We start from the raw sequence: 19,553 nt of genomic DNA on the forward strand, positions 1-19,553 counted from the left end.
GAGTCTTGCTTGGCTTTATTCTGACTGTGTTCAGTGTCCTCAGGATGAAGTATCTGAGCAGATGTCACGGGCTTCCCTGGTGGGCAGGCTTGCCCCGGCTGACCTGCCCTTCATTTTGTAGAACTCCCCTGTGGGTTTTGATGATTAACTTCTCCTAAATGTGGGCTCCTGCTTTACCTGCTGTAAGCTTTTTAAGACTAATCGGTCAAAGAACCACATTTACTGAGCAGCTACTGTGTGCCCAGTCCTTGCCTACGCTCTGGCAACCAGGTGAAACTCCTTGCTTATGTGGAGGGAGAGATGGGAAACAGAATGAGAATGTGTAGCATGGTAGTGAAAAGTGCTCAGGGGAAGAGAAGGTGGCCAGGGCTCAGAAGAATTAATATGGTAAAAATGGCCCTGATGGCCAGGTGTGGTGGCTCACACCTATAATCCCAGCACTTTGGGAGGCCGAAGCGGGTGGATCACCTGAGGTCAGGAGTTTGTAGACCAGCCTGGCCAACGTGGCAAAACCCCATCTTTACTAAAAATACAAAAATTAGCCGGACGTGGTGGTGGGTGCCTGTAATCTCAGCTACTTGGGAGGCTGGGGCAGGAGAATCGCTTGAATCTGGGAGGCGGAGGTTGCAGTGAGCCGAGATCACGCCACCACACTCCAGCCTGGGTGACAGACAGGGACTCTATCTTTTTTTTTTTTTTTTTTAAAAAGAAAATATTCACAAACTCTACGTCTGACAAGGGGTTAATATCCAGTATATATAAGGAATTTAGACAACAGAATAACAACCTAATTTAAAAATGGGCAATAGACCTAAACAGACATTTCTCCAGAGAAGACATACAAATGGCCAACAGGTATATGAAAAAATTGCTCAACGTCAGGAATCAGGGAAATGCAAATGAAAACCACACTGAGGATGTCACCTCACTTCAATTAGAATGGCTACTATCAAAAGAAAACAAGCTTTGGTGAGGATGTGGAGAAAAGGGAACATTCACACACTACTGGTGGGATATAGTATAGCCACTATGGAAAACAGTATGGATATTCCTCAAACATTTTAAAAATAGGCAGGGGATGGTGGCTCAGGCCTGTCATCCCAGCGCTTTGGGAAGCGGAAGTGGAAGGATCATTTGAGCCCAAGAGTTCAAGACCAGCTTGGGCAACATATGAAGACCTCTTGTCTATTAAAAAAAAAATTAGGCCAGGCACAGTGGCTTATGCCTGTATTCCCAGCACTTTGGGAGGCCGAGGCAGGAGGATGGCTTGAGCTCAGCAGTTCGAGACAAGACAGGACAAGACAAAAGAGAAGACAAGACACAGACAGAAAAGACAAGACACATTTTAGCATTCAAATACATTTTAACATTCCAACAAACAAAGAGTGGGTTCTGGAGTTAGACCACTTGGCTGTGAAGGCTGGTTCTATCACCTGTGTATCTTGGGCTAATTGATCCACCCCTTTTTCTTTTCTTTTCTCTTCTCTTTTCTCTTTTTTTTCTCCTTCCTTCCTTCCTTCCTTCCTTCCTTCCTTCCTTCCTTCCTTCCTTCCTTCCTTCCTTCCTTCCTTCTTCCTTCCTTCCCTCCCTCCCTCCCTGCCTCCCTCCCTTTCTTCCTTTCTCCTTCCCTCCCTCCCTCCGCTCCCCTCTTCTTTTCTTTTCTGTTTTCTCTTTTCTTTTATTTCTTTTGCAATCATGGCTCACCACAGCCTTGGCCTCCTGGGCTCATTCGATCCTCCCACCTCAGCCTCCTGAGTAGCTGAGACTACAGGTGTGTACCACCGTGCCTGGCAAATTTTTTAATTTTATTTTTATTTTTGGTAGAGATGAGGCCTCGCTATGTTGCCCAGGCTGGTCTCAAACTCCTGGACTCAAGCGATCCTCTAACGTTGGCTTCCTAAAGTGCTGGGATTACAGGCGTGAGCCACCATGCCTGGCCCGGCATGTTAAAATGTAAAACCAATAAAGAACATAGTAGTTGCTTGAAATAACAGGCAATCATTGTGATGGGGAAAAGTAGTGCCCACCAATTCTAGATAGGATCATGTGCTTCATGTTCGTCTCTGGAAGTCCAGGGGACATTATAGATGTCACTGTAAGCACTGAAGAGCAAAGGGGTAAGCACCATCTATTTTCTCATCTGAACTTCCAGAAAGAAAGGACTCTGAGGTGACAGAATTGCAAGCCGGAAACAGCCTCCGTGCCTATATTTCTTCTGGAGCCTAACAGAGCCTCCCACGTGCGTTGAACTGTGCTGTGGGTGAGAATAAAGCTTCTTGATTCAGGCATAAGAAAAAAAGAGGAGAGACACAGACAGACACACGCACAGGGAGACACAGACACGGGAGAAAAACCACACGACAACAGAGGCAGAGCTTGGAGTGAAGCATCTACAAGCCAAGGAATTCCGAGGACGGCTGGCAATGCCCAAAGCTAAGAGGAGGTCCTGGAGCAGATTCTCCCCTGCAGCCTTCAGAGGGAGCATGGCCTGCCCATGCCTTGATTTTGGACTTCTGGCCTTCAGAACTGTGAGAGAAGTTTCTGTTGTGAGCAGCCATGGGCCACTCACACACGGGCCTGGGCCTCCCCCAGACCCCTGCGCAAGCCTTTACTCCCAGGACTCAGCTGTTTCACTGAGTACCGATTTTCCCCCGTGGAACCTGTGTCATGTTTGAAGCAGAAGCTTGTGGACAAGGAATTCACAGACACAAATTTGCGATTCTTTTGGGGTAGCATGATGTCTCTCCATGAAGGGCCAGCTGTCTTGGTATGGACTTTGGCTCAATGTGGACTTTCTCATCCTTACGGTTCAGGATGCACTTGGACACCAGTGCAGCAAGGGCATGCTGCGATTCTTCTGCCTGCTGTTTTCGATATGTCTTTTCTCTTCTCTTCTCTTTGCTCTTTCTTTTCTTTTCTTTCTTTCTTTCTTTCTTTCTTTCTTTCTTTCTTTCTTTCTTTCTTTCTTTCTTTCTTTCTTTCTTTCTTGTCTCTCTCTTTTTCTTTCTCTTTCTTTCTTTCTTGACAGAATCTTACTCTGTCACTCAGGCTGGAGTGCGGTGGCGCGATCTCGGCTCACTGCAACCTCTGCCTCCTGGGTTCAAGCGATTCTCCTGCCTCAGCCTCCCAAGTTGCTGGGATTACAGACGTGCACCACCATGCCTGGCTAATTTTTTTATTTTTAGTAGAGAGAGGGTTTCATCGTTTTGGCCAGGCTGGTCTCGAACTCCTGACCTCAAGTGATCCACCGCCTCGGCCTCCCAAAGTGCTGGGATTACAGGTGTGATCCACTGCGCCTGGCCTGATTGGTCTTTTTGCCAGTTTTAGAAGCATGGACTCTGATGCTTTGAATGACTTTGAAGCCATTTTTCTCTTCTCTTGGCAGCCTTCCTGGAAAATGCATGTTCTGGTGCTGCCAAGTCGAAAAGGGAGAGAGAAATCCAATGAAGTGAGGAGAGTGTGGTCTTAGCGCCATCGCCAGGGTGGTCATTGGCAAGTCTTGGCCACAGGATTGCCTTCCTGGCTCTTCTGGGCTCAAGCAGGGGTGGGACCATGGAGCATGGGCGTGCACAGGCACAGGTGTTCAGGGATGCAGCATGTGGATTAAGGGAATGAGTGAAATGTTGGGTTTCTTCCTGTGGCTTTGGATTAGCAAAAAGGCATCTATGATCGGAACCCTCCTGCACTGCTGATGAGAACGGAAAATGGCGGTTTCTCAAAAGGGTCAACCCACAGTTCCCATAGGATCCAGTATTTCCACTGCTGGGTGTAGGCCCAAAGGAATGGAAGGCAAGGTCTGGAAGGGCGGTTTGCACACCCATGTTCACTGCAGCATGATCCACAGTAGCTGAAATGCGGAAGCCACCTAAATGCCCGTGGATGGCTGATTGCACAAGCCAAATGTGGCATATCCAGACAATGGAGTATGGTTCACCTTCAAAAGGAAATTCTGACACATGCTTCCACATGGATGATCCTTGAGGACATCATGCTAGTCACAGAAGGGCAAATACTGTAGGATTCCACTTCTATGAGGGGCCTAGAGTGGTCAAATCCATAGAGACAGGAAGTAGAAGATTGGGTGCCGGGGGCTGGGGGGGGGGGGGAGTTGGGGTTGAACAGGGCCAGAGCTTCAGTTTGGGAAGACGAACAAGTTCTGTGGCTGGATGGTGGTGATGGCTGCACAGCACCGTGAATGTGCTTCTGCCCCGGACTGCACACTTAAAAATGGTGAACGTGGTACATTTTATGTGATCTGTGTTTTACTACAATAAAAGAAGTGAGGAGTGTGCATGTGTGTCAGGGAGCCTCAAATTCCTGGGCCCAAGGGATCCTCCCGCCTCGGCTTCCCAAAGCGCTGGGATTACAGGACTGAGCCACCGCGCCATGTACTACAGGCCCTTTCAAGTCAAGACAGCCGCGGCTCCTGCAGCAGCTGGTGCCCCTCCCACTGGGGGCCTAACATCCCAGCATAAGTTCCTCTTCTGCATACACATCCGGCCAGGCTGCTGCACACCCAGGGGAAACCCCCTCCTGCCCGGGGCTTCTCCAGCTCTGTTAAAGCGGCCGGAAGGCATCTTTGTTTTGTTCTGCACAATAATTCACCAAATAATAAATCACACACGTTACCCAGACCAAGGTGTAAGGAGCCTTTCATTTTTTTTTATACACAGAAATTTTGGTCTATTCTTTAAGTTAGGAAATTAAACTACAGACTTTAAATTATTATGTATCTGTGATCTTTCTCATTAAGTTTTTTTGTTCATCTTTATAACAGGCAGATAAAAATGTAAAACATTTATGAACTGAACACAGTTGACCAAGCCATTCCAGGTAATATAATGCTTTATAAAGAGGGGCTTCCCAATGAGACAGGGCCCCCAGCCTGAAGACTGCAAAAACAAGAGCAAAAGATTCCAGGTCATGGTACCCTGTTTCTGAACTCCACACCACAGCACAAAGGTGACCTAGGGACTAAACAATCAACATTTACATTAGGCAACTTTATACAGCAGCAGTGAGGGTTTGCTTTTAATATCTATTGGCCATTGGTCCTATCGGTGTGTCTACGACAGAGAGTGAGAAGAAGCCGGTGAGCGCAGCAGCACGCAGCTCCAATTTCAACGTCTCAAATTTGATTTCTCGTTGAAGAACACAAAGACCCTCAACAAATGGAGTTGCCCTTTTTCTTACTATCGTTTAAACAAGGACATCAGGGAACAGTTTACAAATGGGTGACATTCTCAATGTGCCCTTTAGAAAAAAGGGATGGCTTTGAGTTATCTGCAGCTGGCATTTTAAAGTGGGATTTTCTTTTCTAACCGAAATTCTTTTGCCCGAGATTTGACTGCTCCTGCTCAGGGGTGAGATGGCATTCATGGGAATAGTGGGGATGACGCCTGCTCCTGTTTGGTTTTGTTTGGATGCCGGTGGAGGTGAGACAAGCCTTCTGAGGGTGCCAGTGCATGTTGGTGGCTTCCATTCCGATCTTCTGTCCCTCAGGTCCCAACTGTCTCCCAGCGGCTGAGCCCCAGGCCCAAACACCTCCCTGCAAAACGTTAACACCTGCAAGTGTGGAAGGCAAGGGTCCCCCATGGCATCACTGTGTGGACCTAGGGGCTTCCTCAGGAGGGTGGCAAAAGTCGAGCCCCTCTTCATCCCCTTTGCTCATTTGGGGGAAACTGAGGCTTGGCCACCAGGTGCCCACACTGCCAGGATAGGCTCCCCTCAGGACCTGGTGCTGAGCCACAAATCCATGCCTTCATGGCTTAAGCTTGGCCTCTGGACACAAAGACTAGGGTGGGAAGGGTGCTTTGGTGGTGGCGCCTCTGGTGTCACAGCAGACATCGAGGTGATCTACTGAGAACTCCTCAGCATTTGCCAAAGCAAACAGTGGGAGTCCATCCAGGTGCTGAGGGGACAGGGTCTGAACTGTGGCTGCGTCCCTGCCGTCATTCTCCCACCGCCAGCTCCTCCGGGCTTCTGATGCTCCCTCTCCCTCCATTGGCTTCTTTTGAGCTCTTGGCCCCGCCCCCGCCCCCTCGGACCTGTGCTCAGCTGAGGCTGCTCTCTGGAGTCTGGGCAGGACCCACAACTCCAAGAGTGCTTCGTGCTCTTGAAGCTGGGGGCGTGGTCAGGATGAAGGATGTGGAATTGGAGTAGAAACCAAAGAAAGCTGAAAACGAAACTCCCCTTTCAGTAGCTGGAGGACTTCTTCTCATCAATATTTTGTTTTTTTCCTTTTAGATTAAAATTTCCATTGAAAGGGTTTTCTCCTCTCTGGCAGGGGTCTCAGTGCAAATGCTGCAATTATACCTGCTCCAGACCTGGAGCATCCCCTCTCAGCCTTCTTGGGAATCTCGATAGGGCCGGGCAGAGGGCAGGAGCGAAGGGTGGGGGCGGGGTGATGAGAGACAAAAATGGATTGACCAGAAAGATATTCTTGCAGTCTAGTTCCCTGAAAAAAAAAACAAAAAACAAAAAACAACAACAAAAAAAACAAACCTTGCTACATTCAATAATGAAATTTCCAAATGAAAATGCCTGATAAGAGGAATGCAAGTATCATGCCAGTAAATAGTTCCTTATTGAAATATGCATCTGGCCATATATATGTGCGTGTGTACAGATCCACACACATATATATATGTGCATGCACGCACACACATGCACACTGCAGATGTGCCTAGTTTTTGCAGGGGGCGGATTGCTTTGTGGCTGCAGGGCTGCTTGCAGGCGGCTCCCTCAGGTGGCACCCTTCACAGCCCTGCAGAGCACTCAACTTTTTTTTTTTTGCATGAATATGCTGATCTGATTGCCCCTGCATGGGTGCAACAAAAGCTCCCCGTAAACCCAAACCAGCCCCCTGCCCACCACACAGCCCAAACGGCAAACACACGGTAAAACTGTAGTTTGTTAAAAAAGAAGCATCAATAGAAAAAAAGGTGGGGAACTCAGCTCTTCGCACTTTCTACTTCTTCTCCTTCCTCCTTTGGATGAAACACCTTCTTCTCCCCCTTCTTGTCCTCCTTTTCCTCCTTTTCCTCCTCCCTGTCCTCGTCTTCCTGGGTCTGGATGAGGAGTCCCTGTGACAGGCTGCACCCTTGTTGAATGGATTTGGGTCCTTGCAAATGCCCTGCCAGAAAGGTCTTCAGCCACCTTAGTTGTTCCCTCGTTTTGCAGGTGTGCAGGTCCCCATATGTGTGTGTGCGTGCATGTGTGCGTGTGACTTCGTGTGAGTCCGAGTGTGCGTGTGCGCGTGTGACTTCGTGGGAGTCCGCGTGTGCGTGTGCGCGTGTGCTGAGACAAGTTCTTGTTAGAGGGACGTCTCCACGCTGTGGAGCGGGCTCCCGGGACTGGAGGAAAACACTGAAGAGGTAGCTGACTTGGTGACATGCGTGGTCAGGTAGATGCCGCTGTCTATGGCGTTGTTGTTCTGGTGGGGGGGCGGGGGCGGGGGGGCCCGGAGGCGCTCCTCGTTCTCGTCCACGTCCGTGTCGTCGATGAGCGGGATGTTGTGGGTGTAGTCATTGATCAGAAACTCGGGCGTGGCCATGAAGTTGTGAATGGAGGTCTTGGATTCTGGTTTCTCCAGGCCTTCATACAGCGAGCTACGGAACGCTTTCACCACCCGGATCTGGAGTGGGAGGTGGAGAGACAGGGCCCGAGGTGGGAGCAGGGAGGGAGGAAAGGAAGGGAAAGGAAAAGAAACGTGGAAGGAAGGAAGGTAGGAAGGAAGGAAGGAGACAGTCAGTGGCCGGCTGCTGCTGGTAAGTTCCACCCACATCAATGGCTGGGGGTCATGGCATGAGAAATGTCCACCCATTTGTTGGAGGGCTGCTACGGAATGGGGTGGCTCTGCCTGCCTTTGGAAAGAGTTTTCAGGTGTGGGCCTTGGTCTCGTCAACCGATCCGCATGCAGGAAAAGATGACAATGTCTTTCTCTCGGCTGAGCTGGGCAGGTATTCTGGAACTGGAGAGTGCTGCACTAGGCTCTTGGCTGTGACCTCCCAATTCCCTGTTCTGGGGAGACGACTGGCTTTGGTGACCTGTGGGGTCTCTGCCCAATCTGAATTCCAATTTGGTGGAAAAGAAAAATGATTTGAAAAGGAGAGAATGCTGGTGAGTGGGCTGTCTTCTTGATCTTACCAGAAAGTCCAAAGTACCTGCTGGTATGGGCAAGTTCCCAGGCTATGGGCACTGCCGGCCTTTCTCACATGGGTCTCCCTCCAACCCCCAGCGCCCATGGCTGGAGCCGGGACCTGCCGTGTCCAGAGTCTCCCTGCGGCTAACTCCACTGGCCACTTCTGCATCTTCGTCTGATTTGATCCCTCAGGGCACTCAGCACAGATGATCATCCCTCTTTCTGGAAACTTCTCATGGCTTTCTGACATTGCCCCTGCCTGGCCCTCTTCCACCTCACCAGCTGCTCTGGCCCCGTCTCCTCCACTGCCCTCTCTTCTGTCCCTGGGTGCCCCAGAGCTCTGGCCTGGCTCTGTCCCTCCTCCTCTCTGTCCATACCTCTCCGCCCTGGCCACAGTGCTGGGGCCCATCTGGCTATAACCAGAAACTGTGGCCCAGGCCTGTACTCAGAGCTCCAGGCCAGAGAGTCCAGCAGTCCCCAGCTGGAGGTATCTGAGAGTGAAATGGCCACACTTTTGATTTGCACCCACTAAAGCCAGTCTCTGCTCAGATGCCCCTGTGGCCTCCCCATAGCCCCCGAGTCTGATTGGGTCTGGTTCAATCTGGTGCCCCTGCTCTTCTGGCCTCACTCCCCCTGTCCTCTCTCCTGTCTCCTCCTCCATCTTCCAGTCAGACATTCCAAAACTTGCATCTCTGCCACCTCCCGGGCTTTGCTCTGTGTTGTTCCCTGGCCATCCCTCGCCACAGGAGTTTGCAGACCTCAGATCAGCGGAACTTCCCGCAGGAAGGAGCTCCCGCTGTGCCCCAGACTCCCCCAGCACAGTGGCCCTCTGCCCGCAGCTGAGCGCATGGCAGCTCTGAAGCCCCCTGACCCTCCGGCAGGGCACTGCTCCAAGAATGAGCCCTTCCCTCCTCTGGCTTCTCCACCTTGCCTCACGCACTCAAGTCCTTGCTGCCTCTCTTTGCTCCCTGGCCCCTCAGCCTGGGCTCCCTCCTGCTTCTAGAAGCCAGGAGTTGATGGGGAGGCCTCTGCAGGGCCTCGCACAGGCCACTGTCAGCACAGCTGCCAGTGGTAGCTGGCCCACCTTGTACTGCCATCCCTATAGAGTGCTGAGCTGCCAGGCAGACCCTGGGGTTCATCCAACACCTGTCCACCCCTCCCTATGTGAGCAGGTGGACACATTAGGAGTTCTGAAGCATTTCCGGGGCCAAGGTTCTATCTAGGATATTTGGTTTTCTGGATTTAGACAAGGTGTCAGGGCTTGCCCAAGGGCTAACCCCAGCTGTCTGCTAGTTTTGGTTAATAAAATTTTACTGGTTTAAGTTTCATGCTGTAAGGGCGCAGTTGTGTCACGGCAGCAGAGACCAGGCCTGGAAAGCTAAAAATATTTCCTCTCTGGCTCTGTATGGGAAAAGTTAGCCGCCCCTTAGTTTAGACAATGAATCACCTTTTTTCGGTGACTTTCTTTCAGCCCTCCAGGGGCTCAGCTAGGCAAAGCACAGTGCTTCGGAATCAGCTGAAATGATGCCAACCTCATCACCTCTCCAGTGCAAAAAGTGAGCCAGGGCCAGGTTTGGTGGTCCACGGCTGTAATTCCAGCACTTTGGGAGGCCGAGGTGGGCCGATCGCTTGAGCCCAGGTGTTCGAGACCAACCTGGGCAACAGAGTGATACTCCCCGTTCCTATTTAAAATAATAATAAAAAAAAGTAAGCCAAAAAGCGCCACACTGGAATTTTCTAGCACCCCATCTGAAATCTGGTTAGGATTTTCTCTGGATTCGGGAAAGCCACATCTGCCAGATGGCAGATGGTCAGCTATTCTCACTCAGGCCTTTATCCCCAGACTGGTTTCTGAATTAGGGGTAACACAGAAATTGAGAATAATTTGACATTTTTAATGAAAAGAAACAGAATTCAGTTTTGTAGCCAATGCGGATGTTGCCTCATTATTTAGGCCTTTTCTGGTACAGGATTGTGGTGTGGAAGCTGCCTGGGACATCGCCTACTCCAGCTGTTGCCCATGCCCATCAAGTCACGAAAAGGACAGAATGCCGCAGGCCTTGACCCCAGGGCTGTGTGGGGTGAGATTGCTGGCAGTACACCAGATGACCTTGGCCACACCCTTCTCCTCGCTGAGCTGGTGGCCTCATTCAGACCCGGGGCATGTGATCAGGCCAAGCCCCTGCTCAAACCTATGCACAGGTCTCACTGCACCTGGCTCAACTCCAAAGACCTCCACAAAAGCCAGCCAGGCCACGGAGCCAGCCCTTCCTTCCAGGCTGGGCTTCTGCTGCTACTGCTACTCCGGTCTCACCGGCTGCTCCGGTGTGCCCCTCCCGGATGGCACCTGCCTTGTTTGTGGCTTAACAACAGAGCCTGGCCCAGAGCAGCTGCTCAGCAGACACTTGGGGAATGCACAAGTGACTGAGTGAACCGCTGCAGGATGGAAGGGCTGCCCCCCAACATTCTGCTGTTCGGGGGTGCTAAGCTTGGCTGGAGTCCTGGTGAGTCAGTTACAGCTGACAGTGAGTCAGCTTTCTCCAGGCTCTATTTTCCCTGCGTTCTAGTCCTGGGCCATTAAACAATGTTTTGGTGTTGGTCTTAGGGTGGGGTGTTTTCAGCCCACCCAACACTGAAGGACGCAGTCAATTCCTGGGAGATTGGTTCAATGGAGAGCAGCAAACATTCCTAAGAGAGGCCCGTCCCAGGGGGCTGCGCTCCCACCTGGGGGCTCGAGGACGCCCTCCTTCCACCAGCCTGGGTTCACTCTGTCCTCATCTCAGGCTCCTGCACCGCCTCCTGCTCTGCTCCCAGCCCAGGACGCGCCTGCCCCCACTGCTCCCAAAGGAATCTCATGGCCCCCAGGGCTGTCAATGCTGTCTATAGACCATCAGGCCACCGTAAATACTGCAGACACCAGCTGCACCACGTCCACCTTTTCCTGGACTGCCAGACTTCTGCCCTGGCTGCCTCCCGGGTGTCCCCCATCGGATGCCTAAGGGACCTCTCAAATTGCAGGAGGCCCGAGGAGGGCTCTTGTCAGTGCTCCAGCTGAACTCTGCCCACCAGCACCCTTCCCATCCCAGTGCAGGGCTCTGGCCAAACCTCAGAGGCACTCTGACCCCCTGACCCTATGTACCAGACATCCACGTGTCCTGTGGGCCCTACCTTAACTCAAAAGCATCTTCCACATCTGAGCCTCTCCTCACCTCCATTGCTGCTGCTATGTCCTGCCTGGGGCCCTGGGGTCACATTGGGACCCCAACCCCCACCAGCAAAGCCCTCCATCCTTCCTGTCCCTTCTCCAGGTGGAGTTTCCAAGCTCTCTCCGGCTGCCGAGTCAGACTCTTGGTCCCCCATCTGGCTCCAAACCTTCCGGTAGGCGATGGAACTGGCCTGCATCCTGACTGTGTGGAAATTCATTGAACTGTACCCCCAAAAGCCCGTTTTACTGTGACAATTTAAGAAGAAAGGAAATGAAAGCACTCTTCAGGGAGAGATGCCCCTAGGAGGGTCAGGTTGGGCTGGGGGCCTCCCCATCTCATCCGGGTGAGGCGAGGTGGCTCCCCACTTTGTGTCCCCACCTCCTTGTGTCCTCCTGCTGTCTCCCTCTGCCACACTTCTCCGTTCCCCATCATGGCTGATGGCCCTGAGAGGCCACAGTCCTTTACTCCTTACAGTCCCCCAGCACTGTCCGACACTGCTCCAGCCCCTCCTCCTCTCCCATCCCTGACACCTGAGGGCCCCTCCTCTGGGTCTAGGCACTCTCTTCTGGCTCTCTGCCTTCCATTCCACCTGCTGGCTAACAGCCTTGTCGGCTCTGGCTCCAGACTTGGGCGTCTAAGCTGGGTCTCAAACTTAGCAGGCCCAACCCCCCGCCAGCCCCAGCCCCGCAGCTCCCTTCAAACACCATCCAGAACCTGCACTTTGCCCCCACCCCTCCATGCCCTTAGCACGGCGGCCCGAAAACCAGAGAGTGTCTTGATCTCCCCCGCTACAAGCCCTCCACTGGCTATGGCCCTCGGAGCCTGCCCCGGTCTTTCTCACTCTGCCCTCTTTTACCCCTCAGCCTCCAGCACATCCCACCTGGGGACCTTTGCTCTGGCTGCACCCCACACCAGGAAGGCTCCCCTCACTCTTGTCTCCCCCAGCAGCATGGTGCCCACTTGTCCTCCTGCCTTCAAGTGCCCTCTACATCCACCTTTCACTGGAAGGTAATCCCCCGGGGCAGGGGTCTGTCTGGCTCGCTGCACCCAGCAGGGGCTCAGTGGACTCAGTGGACGGGGCTGAATGTCTGGGGCCCACACGGCCTTGCACCAGCCTCCTGTGCTGGCTTCGGCCCTCCCCATAGCTCTTTGCCCACTTTGCAATGCCCAGCCGGCTGGAGCTGCTTCTGAACACCCCACGCAGGGGCTCCCTGGAGCCATGACCCCTGCCCTTTCTGCTGCCTGGCTGGCCTTTCTCCTTCCTCTGAACTTAGCCCAAGTACGCATCCTTAGAGAGGCTGTCCTGGCCCGTTTGTTACCAGCTGCCCAGAGGAGACATGCTGGGTGCTGTGGGCTTGGCCCGGGCTCCTGACTTGCGTGGATGAGCAGTTCTGAGCCTTACACAGGGCGGGTGACGCTGCAGACTGACAAGGCCCATCCCTGGCCACACTGAGCCAAAGCGGAAGGGGTGCAGGTGTGGAGTACCATGTGCGATGCCACTGCCGGCCAGCTGGAGTGGAGGTGCCCGCCATGTGCATGGGGAGACGTGCCCCTGGTTAGCCTTCAAGTGCTGGAGTTTGCAGTGCAGGGCTGGGGAGGAGGATGAGGGCGGAGAAGGGCCGCAGAAGCAGGGAGACAAGCGAAGGACCGAGAAGAGTAGAAAAAGGAAAGGAAAAGAGAACAATCAAAGCAAAGACTCCTGAACCGCAGTGACAACGAAACGACAGAAGCTGTGCCTGACACCTTCTCACTCTTCCTTCTAATTCCTCAAGCAGAAACAAGCCCTATCCTGCTGCCTCTGTGCTAGGCACCAGCCGACCCGAGGGGCTCCGTGCGCTCTGCTCAGTCTCAGCCGCTAAGGTTCACAGAGCTCGGATGCTTCTGGTCGATTTCTTCCCTACCTATCCACTGCTCAGCACCAACCACCGGTCCAGAACCTTCCTTTGGAGGCAGGGACCTGTCAGCTCCCCAGGCACCTGAGCTTTGAATTTAGAGCGGATTCTGAACACAGCAGCCAGGGAGACCCATGGGGAACTTCTCGCCAAGAACTTTAGGGTTTCCAGGCCCAAAACAACCCCTGTAGGCGTGAGGGTGAATCACGACTTGAAAGCGACACAAAGGTGTCCTCAAGAGCCTGTGGCAATATGAACCATCAGTCAACTCGGGCAATGAGAAGCCAAACTCAGCCCGAACACTGAGGAGAAGGTGGCTTCGGCCTCACTTCTCTATGTGGGGGAAGAGCAAGGGGAAGGCCCCTTTCTACCCCACGGGGATGTCACATGCTTGAATTAGGAAAAATGAAAATGCAAACTCCACAGCTGGCTCTTTCCCCAAGGAATTGAACCAAAGAACGGAAAAGACAAGACATGGCTCTGTGTGTGTTGACAAGCCAGAACTGCTTGCAGCTGGCAAGTTTCATGAAAATTGCCTCCCACCTTGTGTGCACACTCATGCCCAGGACCGTGTGAGCCTAGACCTGTGCTCCCAACAGCAGCAAGCTGAACTGACCCGGGCGTGGCAAGTCAGTGTTGGGACTAAAGAGGACCCAGGAGGAAGGCCCAGCTGAGCCCTTGCCTCCGTACTGGCTGAATCCAGCTGCGGGACCTCCAATTAGTCTTGGGAGGTCTCTGGCCCTGGTTCCCAGCTTGGGAGTCCACACTCGGAGTGCCTGATGGGGAGGGCCTCGGACCAGGGGTTCTGGGGTCTGCCCTAGGCTGCGTTCTGGTGTCTACTTTAGGGATTGCCTGGAAGGGCATTCCCCTGTGGTAGGGCCCAGGGTTCCAGGAAAGCCTAGGGCAGGGCTCTTGGGGAAGGATTGCTACTGCTTCCAGCATGGAGGCAGGGTGCAGACTGTCAAAGATCTGAGAAAAAATGCCAATACCCCGTTCCCAGAAACCAGGGAGGGAGGCTTGGCTCAAAGCACATGACCTTCCTGAGAATGGAGCAAACTCCAGAAAACGAGACTGCTTCCAGCGCGGGGCTGTGAGTGTGGTGAGTACGTCGCCCTGGGCCCTGGAAACGAGTGTTCAGGGAAAGCCTGGGACTCACGTGGCCCGGGTTGGCCCCTTTGGCCACACGGTTTTCATGTTGCCGAAGCCAATAAAACCAAGCAACTGCTGTGATCTGTTTCCAGCATGATTAACGGGAACTAAATGGCCCTGAGGGACCCCCGGTGGCCACATGGGACCAGACTCATGGCCCGCTGCCTAACCCCTGCTCCTTTGCTGGGCCAGGTCAGGAGGCATCTCAGGAACGACTCCAACAGTGAGCATCTCACACAGGCCTGGCATGGCGCTGCTGGAAGGATAGACTTTGGATGCGTGGCTGGGGTGTGTCTGTGTGTCCCAGTGGAAAACAGACATAAAAGGCCTCTCAAGTGGCTTTGGTGGGGCTTTCCAAATGATCGCGCACCCTCCCGTGCCTCCTAGTGGCAGACGCGCAGCCCCCTGTGCCTACTGCCCTTGGTAGACCCGAGCGACTGAACCAGCTGTCCCTGGTCTGAACTGAACCAGCTCTCCGGAATATGGACACCCAACAGGGAGGGTGATACTGTGGCCTCAGTGTGTGAGTGTGTGGGTGGGGCATGGTGTGGGGTAGTCACCAGGCTGGGCAGGGGAGGGGCAGTGGAGGCTGCCTGGAGCTGGGAGTCAGAAGTTGTGGCCGGCACAGTCTGACAATGCATGCAGAGGAGGGACGGGGCCTGTGTTGGGACTCCTGAGTCCAGAAGCAGCAAAGGCGTGGGAGGTTAGGCAGGGTGGGGAGGGCTCGAGTGTGTGAGCACTGAGCCCCAGCGATCCCGGGTCTCTCGACCCCTCCTAGTCACCCCCTTGCTACTTCCTGCATTGGCCCCAGGGGCGCAGGGTGAGGGGATGTCATGGTACCAATCCCTGGCCCTTCTCCCCGGAGGGCCTGAAGTCCTTAGTAGGAAAGGCTTGGGACGGAGGCAGCTCCAGTGCCCAGAAAGGCTCCAGACTCCTGGTGGGCTGAAAGGCAGCCTGGCCTGGAGCAGGCAAAGAGGATGGGAAACTGTGGGTTTGCCTTAGGAAACCACGTGACTTGACGCCCCTTCAGGCCTAGTTGGGGCAGCCCTCTTGTCTAGGGGAGCTCCGTCACAGCCTTCAGAGCATCTCTCATCCACCAGAAAGTTCCAAGTAGAGGGTGGGCACTGGTGCTAGTCCCCACTCTGCCAGGCCTGGCTGCTTATGGGACCCAGTGCAGGTCCTGGCCCTTGGGGGCAACCTCCTTCCCCCGATCTCTAGGATGAGGGTGCTGGGCTTGGTGATTGCTTGGGGTCCTTGAAGCGTGGAGTGGGGGTTGGGTTCTGAGTTCTAAACCAATCCGCTGCACTGCGGTGATGGCAGGAGGTGCTTCTGGCGGCAGGTGGCTTCCAGAAGTGGGCATGTGCTTGGTGTTGCCAGGTCCCCAGCCAGCATCTTCCTCCATGGCAGAGTCCTTTCTGGGATGCTGATGTTCAGCTGGGATGGGCCTCTTCGGAGGGCCCTGCCACCCACCTTCTGCTGGGGCACACAGTGTGCAAGGGACAGCTGCCCTCCTTCTGGCTATCCGCCACTTAGGGCCCCCATGGAATAGCTTGTGAACAGCAGGAGGGGTGGCGTCTCTCCCACTCTACTTACCCGGCACTGCCAGGCTCCGGAGGTGGGGAGGAGGGGGACAGATGGCCACGGAATGAAGGCAGGAAGGAAGTGCTAGGAGCCAAGGAAGAGAGGAGCAAGAGGCCGCCCCAGGGAGGAAGCAGGAGGAATCCAGAGGGAGAAAAGACAGCAGGCCCCACAGAGGCTGGGCTGGACCTGGAGAGGGACAAGGAGCTGGTCCTGGGGTGGGATGAGGCCAGGGCTGTGGAGAAGGCTCGAGGACCGCATGGAGTGGGGCCGCGCTGGCTGCCTTCCCCTTAACTCAACAAAGGGGCAAATGGACAGACAGACAGGAAGCACAGAGAAAGACGGCAAAGAGACATAAGGAGGAAGTCAAGGGGGAGGGAGGCGGAGGCACAGCCATGCCCCCTGCTGCCCTCAGCTCCCAGGAAGGAAGGTGCTGGGAGGCCACAAACCATTTCTGGCCTTAACTGACTTGGCAGAGCCTCCTGTCGGCCTCTCTGCTTTTCGGCCCAGCCGCCACGGTGTCAGCCAATATTTGTGACCAGGGTAGGTGGCCCCATGATGATGAGTGTGGAGCAAGCTGGAGGTGTGCGTGGCCTGTGGTTTGGAGGAGTGTGTGTGTGTGTGTGTGTGTGTGTGTGCGCGCACGCGCGCACGTGCTCTGTTCCCAAGGGGGACAGGATGGGCCTCTTCCCTTCCTTAAAGGACAGAGTGGCCCAAAATGACAGCTTATGCAAGAGGAGGGGTGACCCCCACCAGGGGCCTCTCACCAGTTCCTAAAAAAAAAAAAAAAGAAAGGAAAAGAAAAGAAATCAAGCTGGAAGAGTCTGTGATGGAAAAAGGTGTGGTTAAGGACTCCCATCTGCAGGGGAGTGGCATGTTCGTGTTGGCAGAGGGGAGCGCTTCGGGGGCTTGCTAGAAGGAAAGGAAAGACGTAGCATAGAACCATCCTGGCAAAGGCTCTGGGCCCACGCACGAAGGTTTACTATTTGGTATATAAACTCTCTTGAGCTTGTTGGAAAAAGCAGGCTGCCTGGCTGGGCCCACTGGGTTCCCTGCATTCTCTCCCATCAGGGTGGTGGTGCCAGCGGTAGAGTGGCCTTCCCTTTGTCTTTGTAAAAAGATGTGAGCAATTGTGGAAGTTTCTACCTCCTTAGAATAGCCCCTGGGTTCTCTTCAAACTGTGACCAACATGGTGGGAAATTTTCCTGGCAACGTCTTGAAGAGAAGTGGTGCCCGGCCTCTGAGTGCCAGTTCTCGGGAAACCTCTAACACCCGGTGGCTTGGGGCAAGGCCTACAGGGCAGGCACCACCTGTGCAGTAGTGATTGGCCAGCACTGAGCCCACCTGGGGACAGGTGACAGCAGCATCCTTAGGAAACCACTTCAAGGAGGATGCTGGAAGCGCCGCCCCACTTCCTGGGTATGTGGGCTAGATTCTTCTGTGGCAAACAGTGAGGGAAAGGCACCCGCCACCCCTCCAGCCCCGGGAAGGCGGCCCTGAGCCCGCGTGCTGCCCTGACGCTGCACCACTGAACACTGAGCAAGGCCCCAGCCTGACACCAGACACCCCCAGAAGTGGCCCAAGTTCATGAAGAACCATCGGCAAAGGCAGACAAGTTCAAGAAAAGAGAACCAATGGCACAAGGAGCACTAAACACAAACCGAAAAACCAAACAAAGCAAAGAACGGGAGGTCCGGAAGTGCCATGGGTTGAATACGTTTCATAAAAGCATATGGCTTTCGAGAGACACCGTCTGGGCGGGCAGGACTGGACAGGGCGGTAAAGAAAGAACAGAAAAGCCACGGTGAGCGGAATGCAAGACTGGAAAAGAGAGAAGGCCGAGCTGGGGAGGCTTATTCTTCCCCAGAGATGCCATTTATGAGAGAAAAGGGAAGTCAAGACTCACTCCCAGCAGCACTGGTGGGATTGGCAGCAGAGAGAATTGCGTGAGTAGGGGTAGAAAGATTGGTTACGTCATGAAGCTGGCTGAGGACCGAAGACCGCCGGCGCACAGCACCCTGAACTGAACCGCTTCTCTTGAAGGTACTCACTACCTCCATCTGTGGGAGAGAAAATGAGATAAAGTTTGGCTTGCACTGTTGTCCAGGCTATCACGGAAGGGAGGGCTGGGCGAGGATAGGGGCCACCACTGGGCACATAGGGTGACAGCAAAGCCTCATCGGGTCACCGTGCTCACTGGGAGCTGGCGATGTTTGGACAGGGCCCTGACTGAGGCCAGCCTCTGTGCCACCCACCGAGAGAGGGTTTGCTGAGCAGATGGTTAGTGGTCATGAGATTGGGAAGGGAAGGGGGTCACAAGTCAGGGCACACTGCAAACATGTCCGAAATGCCCCTTGCAAGCCACTTGTCAGGAAGTACTTCACAGTTCTCAACCTTCTTTTTCCTCTCCAACACACCTGAGGGACATGACACGCTCCTATTAGAACCCGCCCTGCTTCCTCTAAACCCGGAGGACTTGTGCCCTATGCTCCGTCCGCCTGCCCATCTCCGCCAGCTTCTGTGGCTCATCCGAGTGACTGGGCAGGGGGCGCCCCCTCGAAACCTCAGCAGAAGAATGGACCTAGCGGAGGAGGGGGTTTTCCCACCGACTGGCAGCCATGGCTTCGCTTTGTCCCCACTCTTACCGCTTCCTACAAATTGAAGGGGAAGCGAGGCTGGGGAAACTGAGGCCGGCAGGAGGGCCTTGACCCAGTGTCTTTGGATTTCCTGACCTGCCCTTGGCTGGGATGGGGACTCATGTCCGTCTCACTGGAGATGATGTGAACGGCAAAGCCAGTGTGCGCATCTGGAGCCCAAAGCTACCTGCTCCATCCCGAGCCCTGCAGTGCTATGTGGTGGCCACCAGGTTCAGCTGGGTGTCTTGAAACGGGCCAGGGCTTCGTGGAAGAAGGCAGCTTGAGTGTTCAGACTCCCCCTGCACCGGCCAAAATGAGGATGTACGCCACTTCAGCCCTTGACGCGCTGTGGAAAGGACTCCTCTTTCTTCTCAGCCTGCCCAGTCCCCTTCTGCCCAGCACATCCCACTCGCTTGCTTGTCACGAGGGGAACCTCGTGGCACTTGCTGCGACCGTGAGGAACGCATACTGAGTGTGTCAGCGCACGGAAGGAGGATGGTTGATGTGATGGCGTCGCGGTGGCTTGCGGGGGGATCCCCTGTCTAGATTCAGGAGAGGACTCTCGCTGCGGCAAAAGTCTTGAGGGATAGGAAAGATGCCTTTCCTGCCTCAGATTTGCATTGGTCTGGCCTGGCTACAGATGGTGTCCCAGTGGGAGAGCCACATCAGTGACAATACCACAGTCGCCACCACCCATACCTGGAAGCCCAAGAGCTGAGCCAGGAGCAAGGCCCAGTTGCTGACGAAGCTTCCCTTTGCGTTATAATGGGATGCAAAAAAGACAGACCGAGTCATGAGCGCTGCAAAAAGCTACATGTTCTGGGTTTGAAGGACTCTTTTATTCTGGAATGACACCCTGTCCATCTGGTGCGTTGATATGTTAGTATGGAACCATGGTGCGAGCAGGTTACAAAATGCCTTCACTTTTTTTTTTTTTTTTTTTTTTTTT

At 54.0% G+C, this 19,553-nt stretch overlaps 1 protein-coding gene across 8 annotated transcripts in view; it reads right to left on the reverse strand.

Annotated features, from left to right (window-relative positions):
* Positions 1-4,827: 4,827 nt before the first annotated feature.
* The window catches only part of ATP2B3 (ATPase plasma membrane Ca2+ transporting 3), a 65,611-nt gene continuing 50,885 nt past the window's right edge, over positions 4,828-19,553 (reverse strand). For 2 of the 8 annotated variants that reach the window (XR_009214332.1, XR_009214331.1), the window contains 3 exons: positions 17,875-18,028; positions 9,591-12,939; positions 7,590-7,636 (listed from right to left, as the gene is read on the reverse strand). Coding sequence is in view for 6 of the 8 variants with exons in the window: in XM_032757926.2 (XP_032613817.1) it covers positions 7,316-7,636; positions 17,942-18,028 (408 nt within the window). In the remaining 2 variants the exon portion in view is untranslated. Of the gene's footprint in view, positions 7,637-9,590; positions 12,940-16,583; positions 18,029-19,553 lie in introns of those variants that run through there. The other 6 variants (XM_032757928.2, XM_032757930.2, XM_032757929.2 and 3 more) reach the window with 5 other exon arrangements.

Source organism: Hylobates moloch, unplaced genomic scaffold (genome assembly GCF_009828535.3).
Source record: "Hylobates moloch isolate HMO894 unplaced genomic scaffold, HMol_V3 SCAFFOLD_7, whole genome shotgun sequence".
NCBI lineage: Eukaryota > Metazoa > Chordata > Mammalia > Primates > Hylobatidae > Hylobates > Hylobates moloch.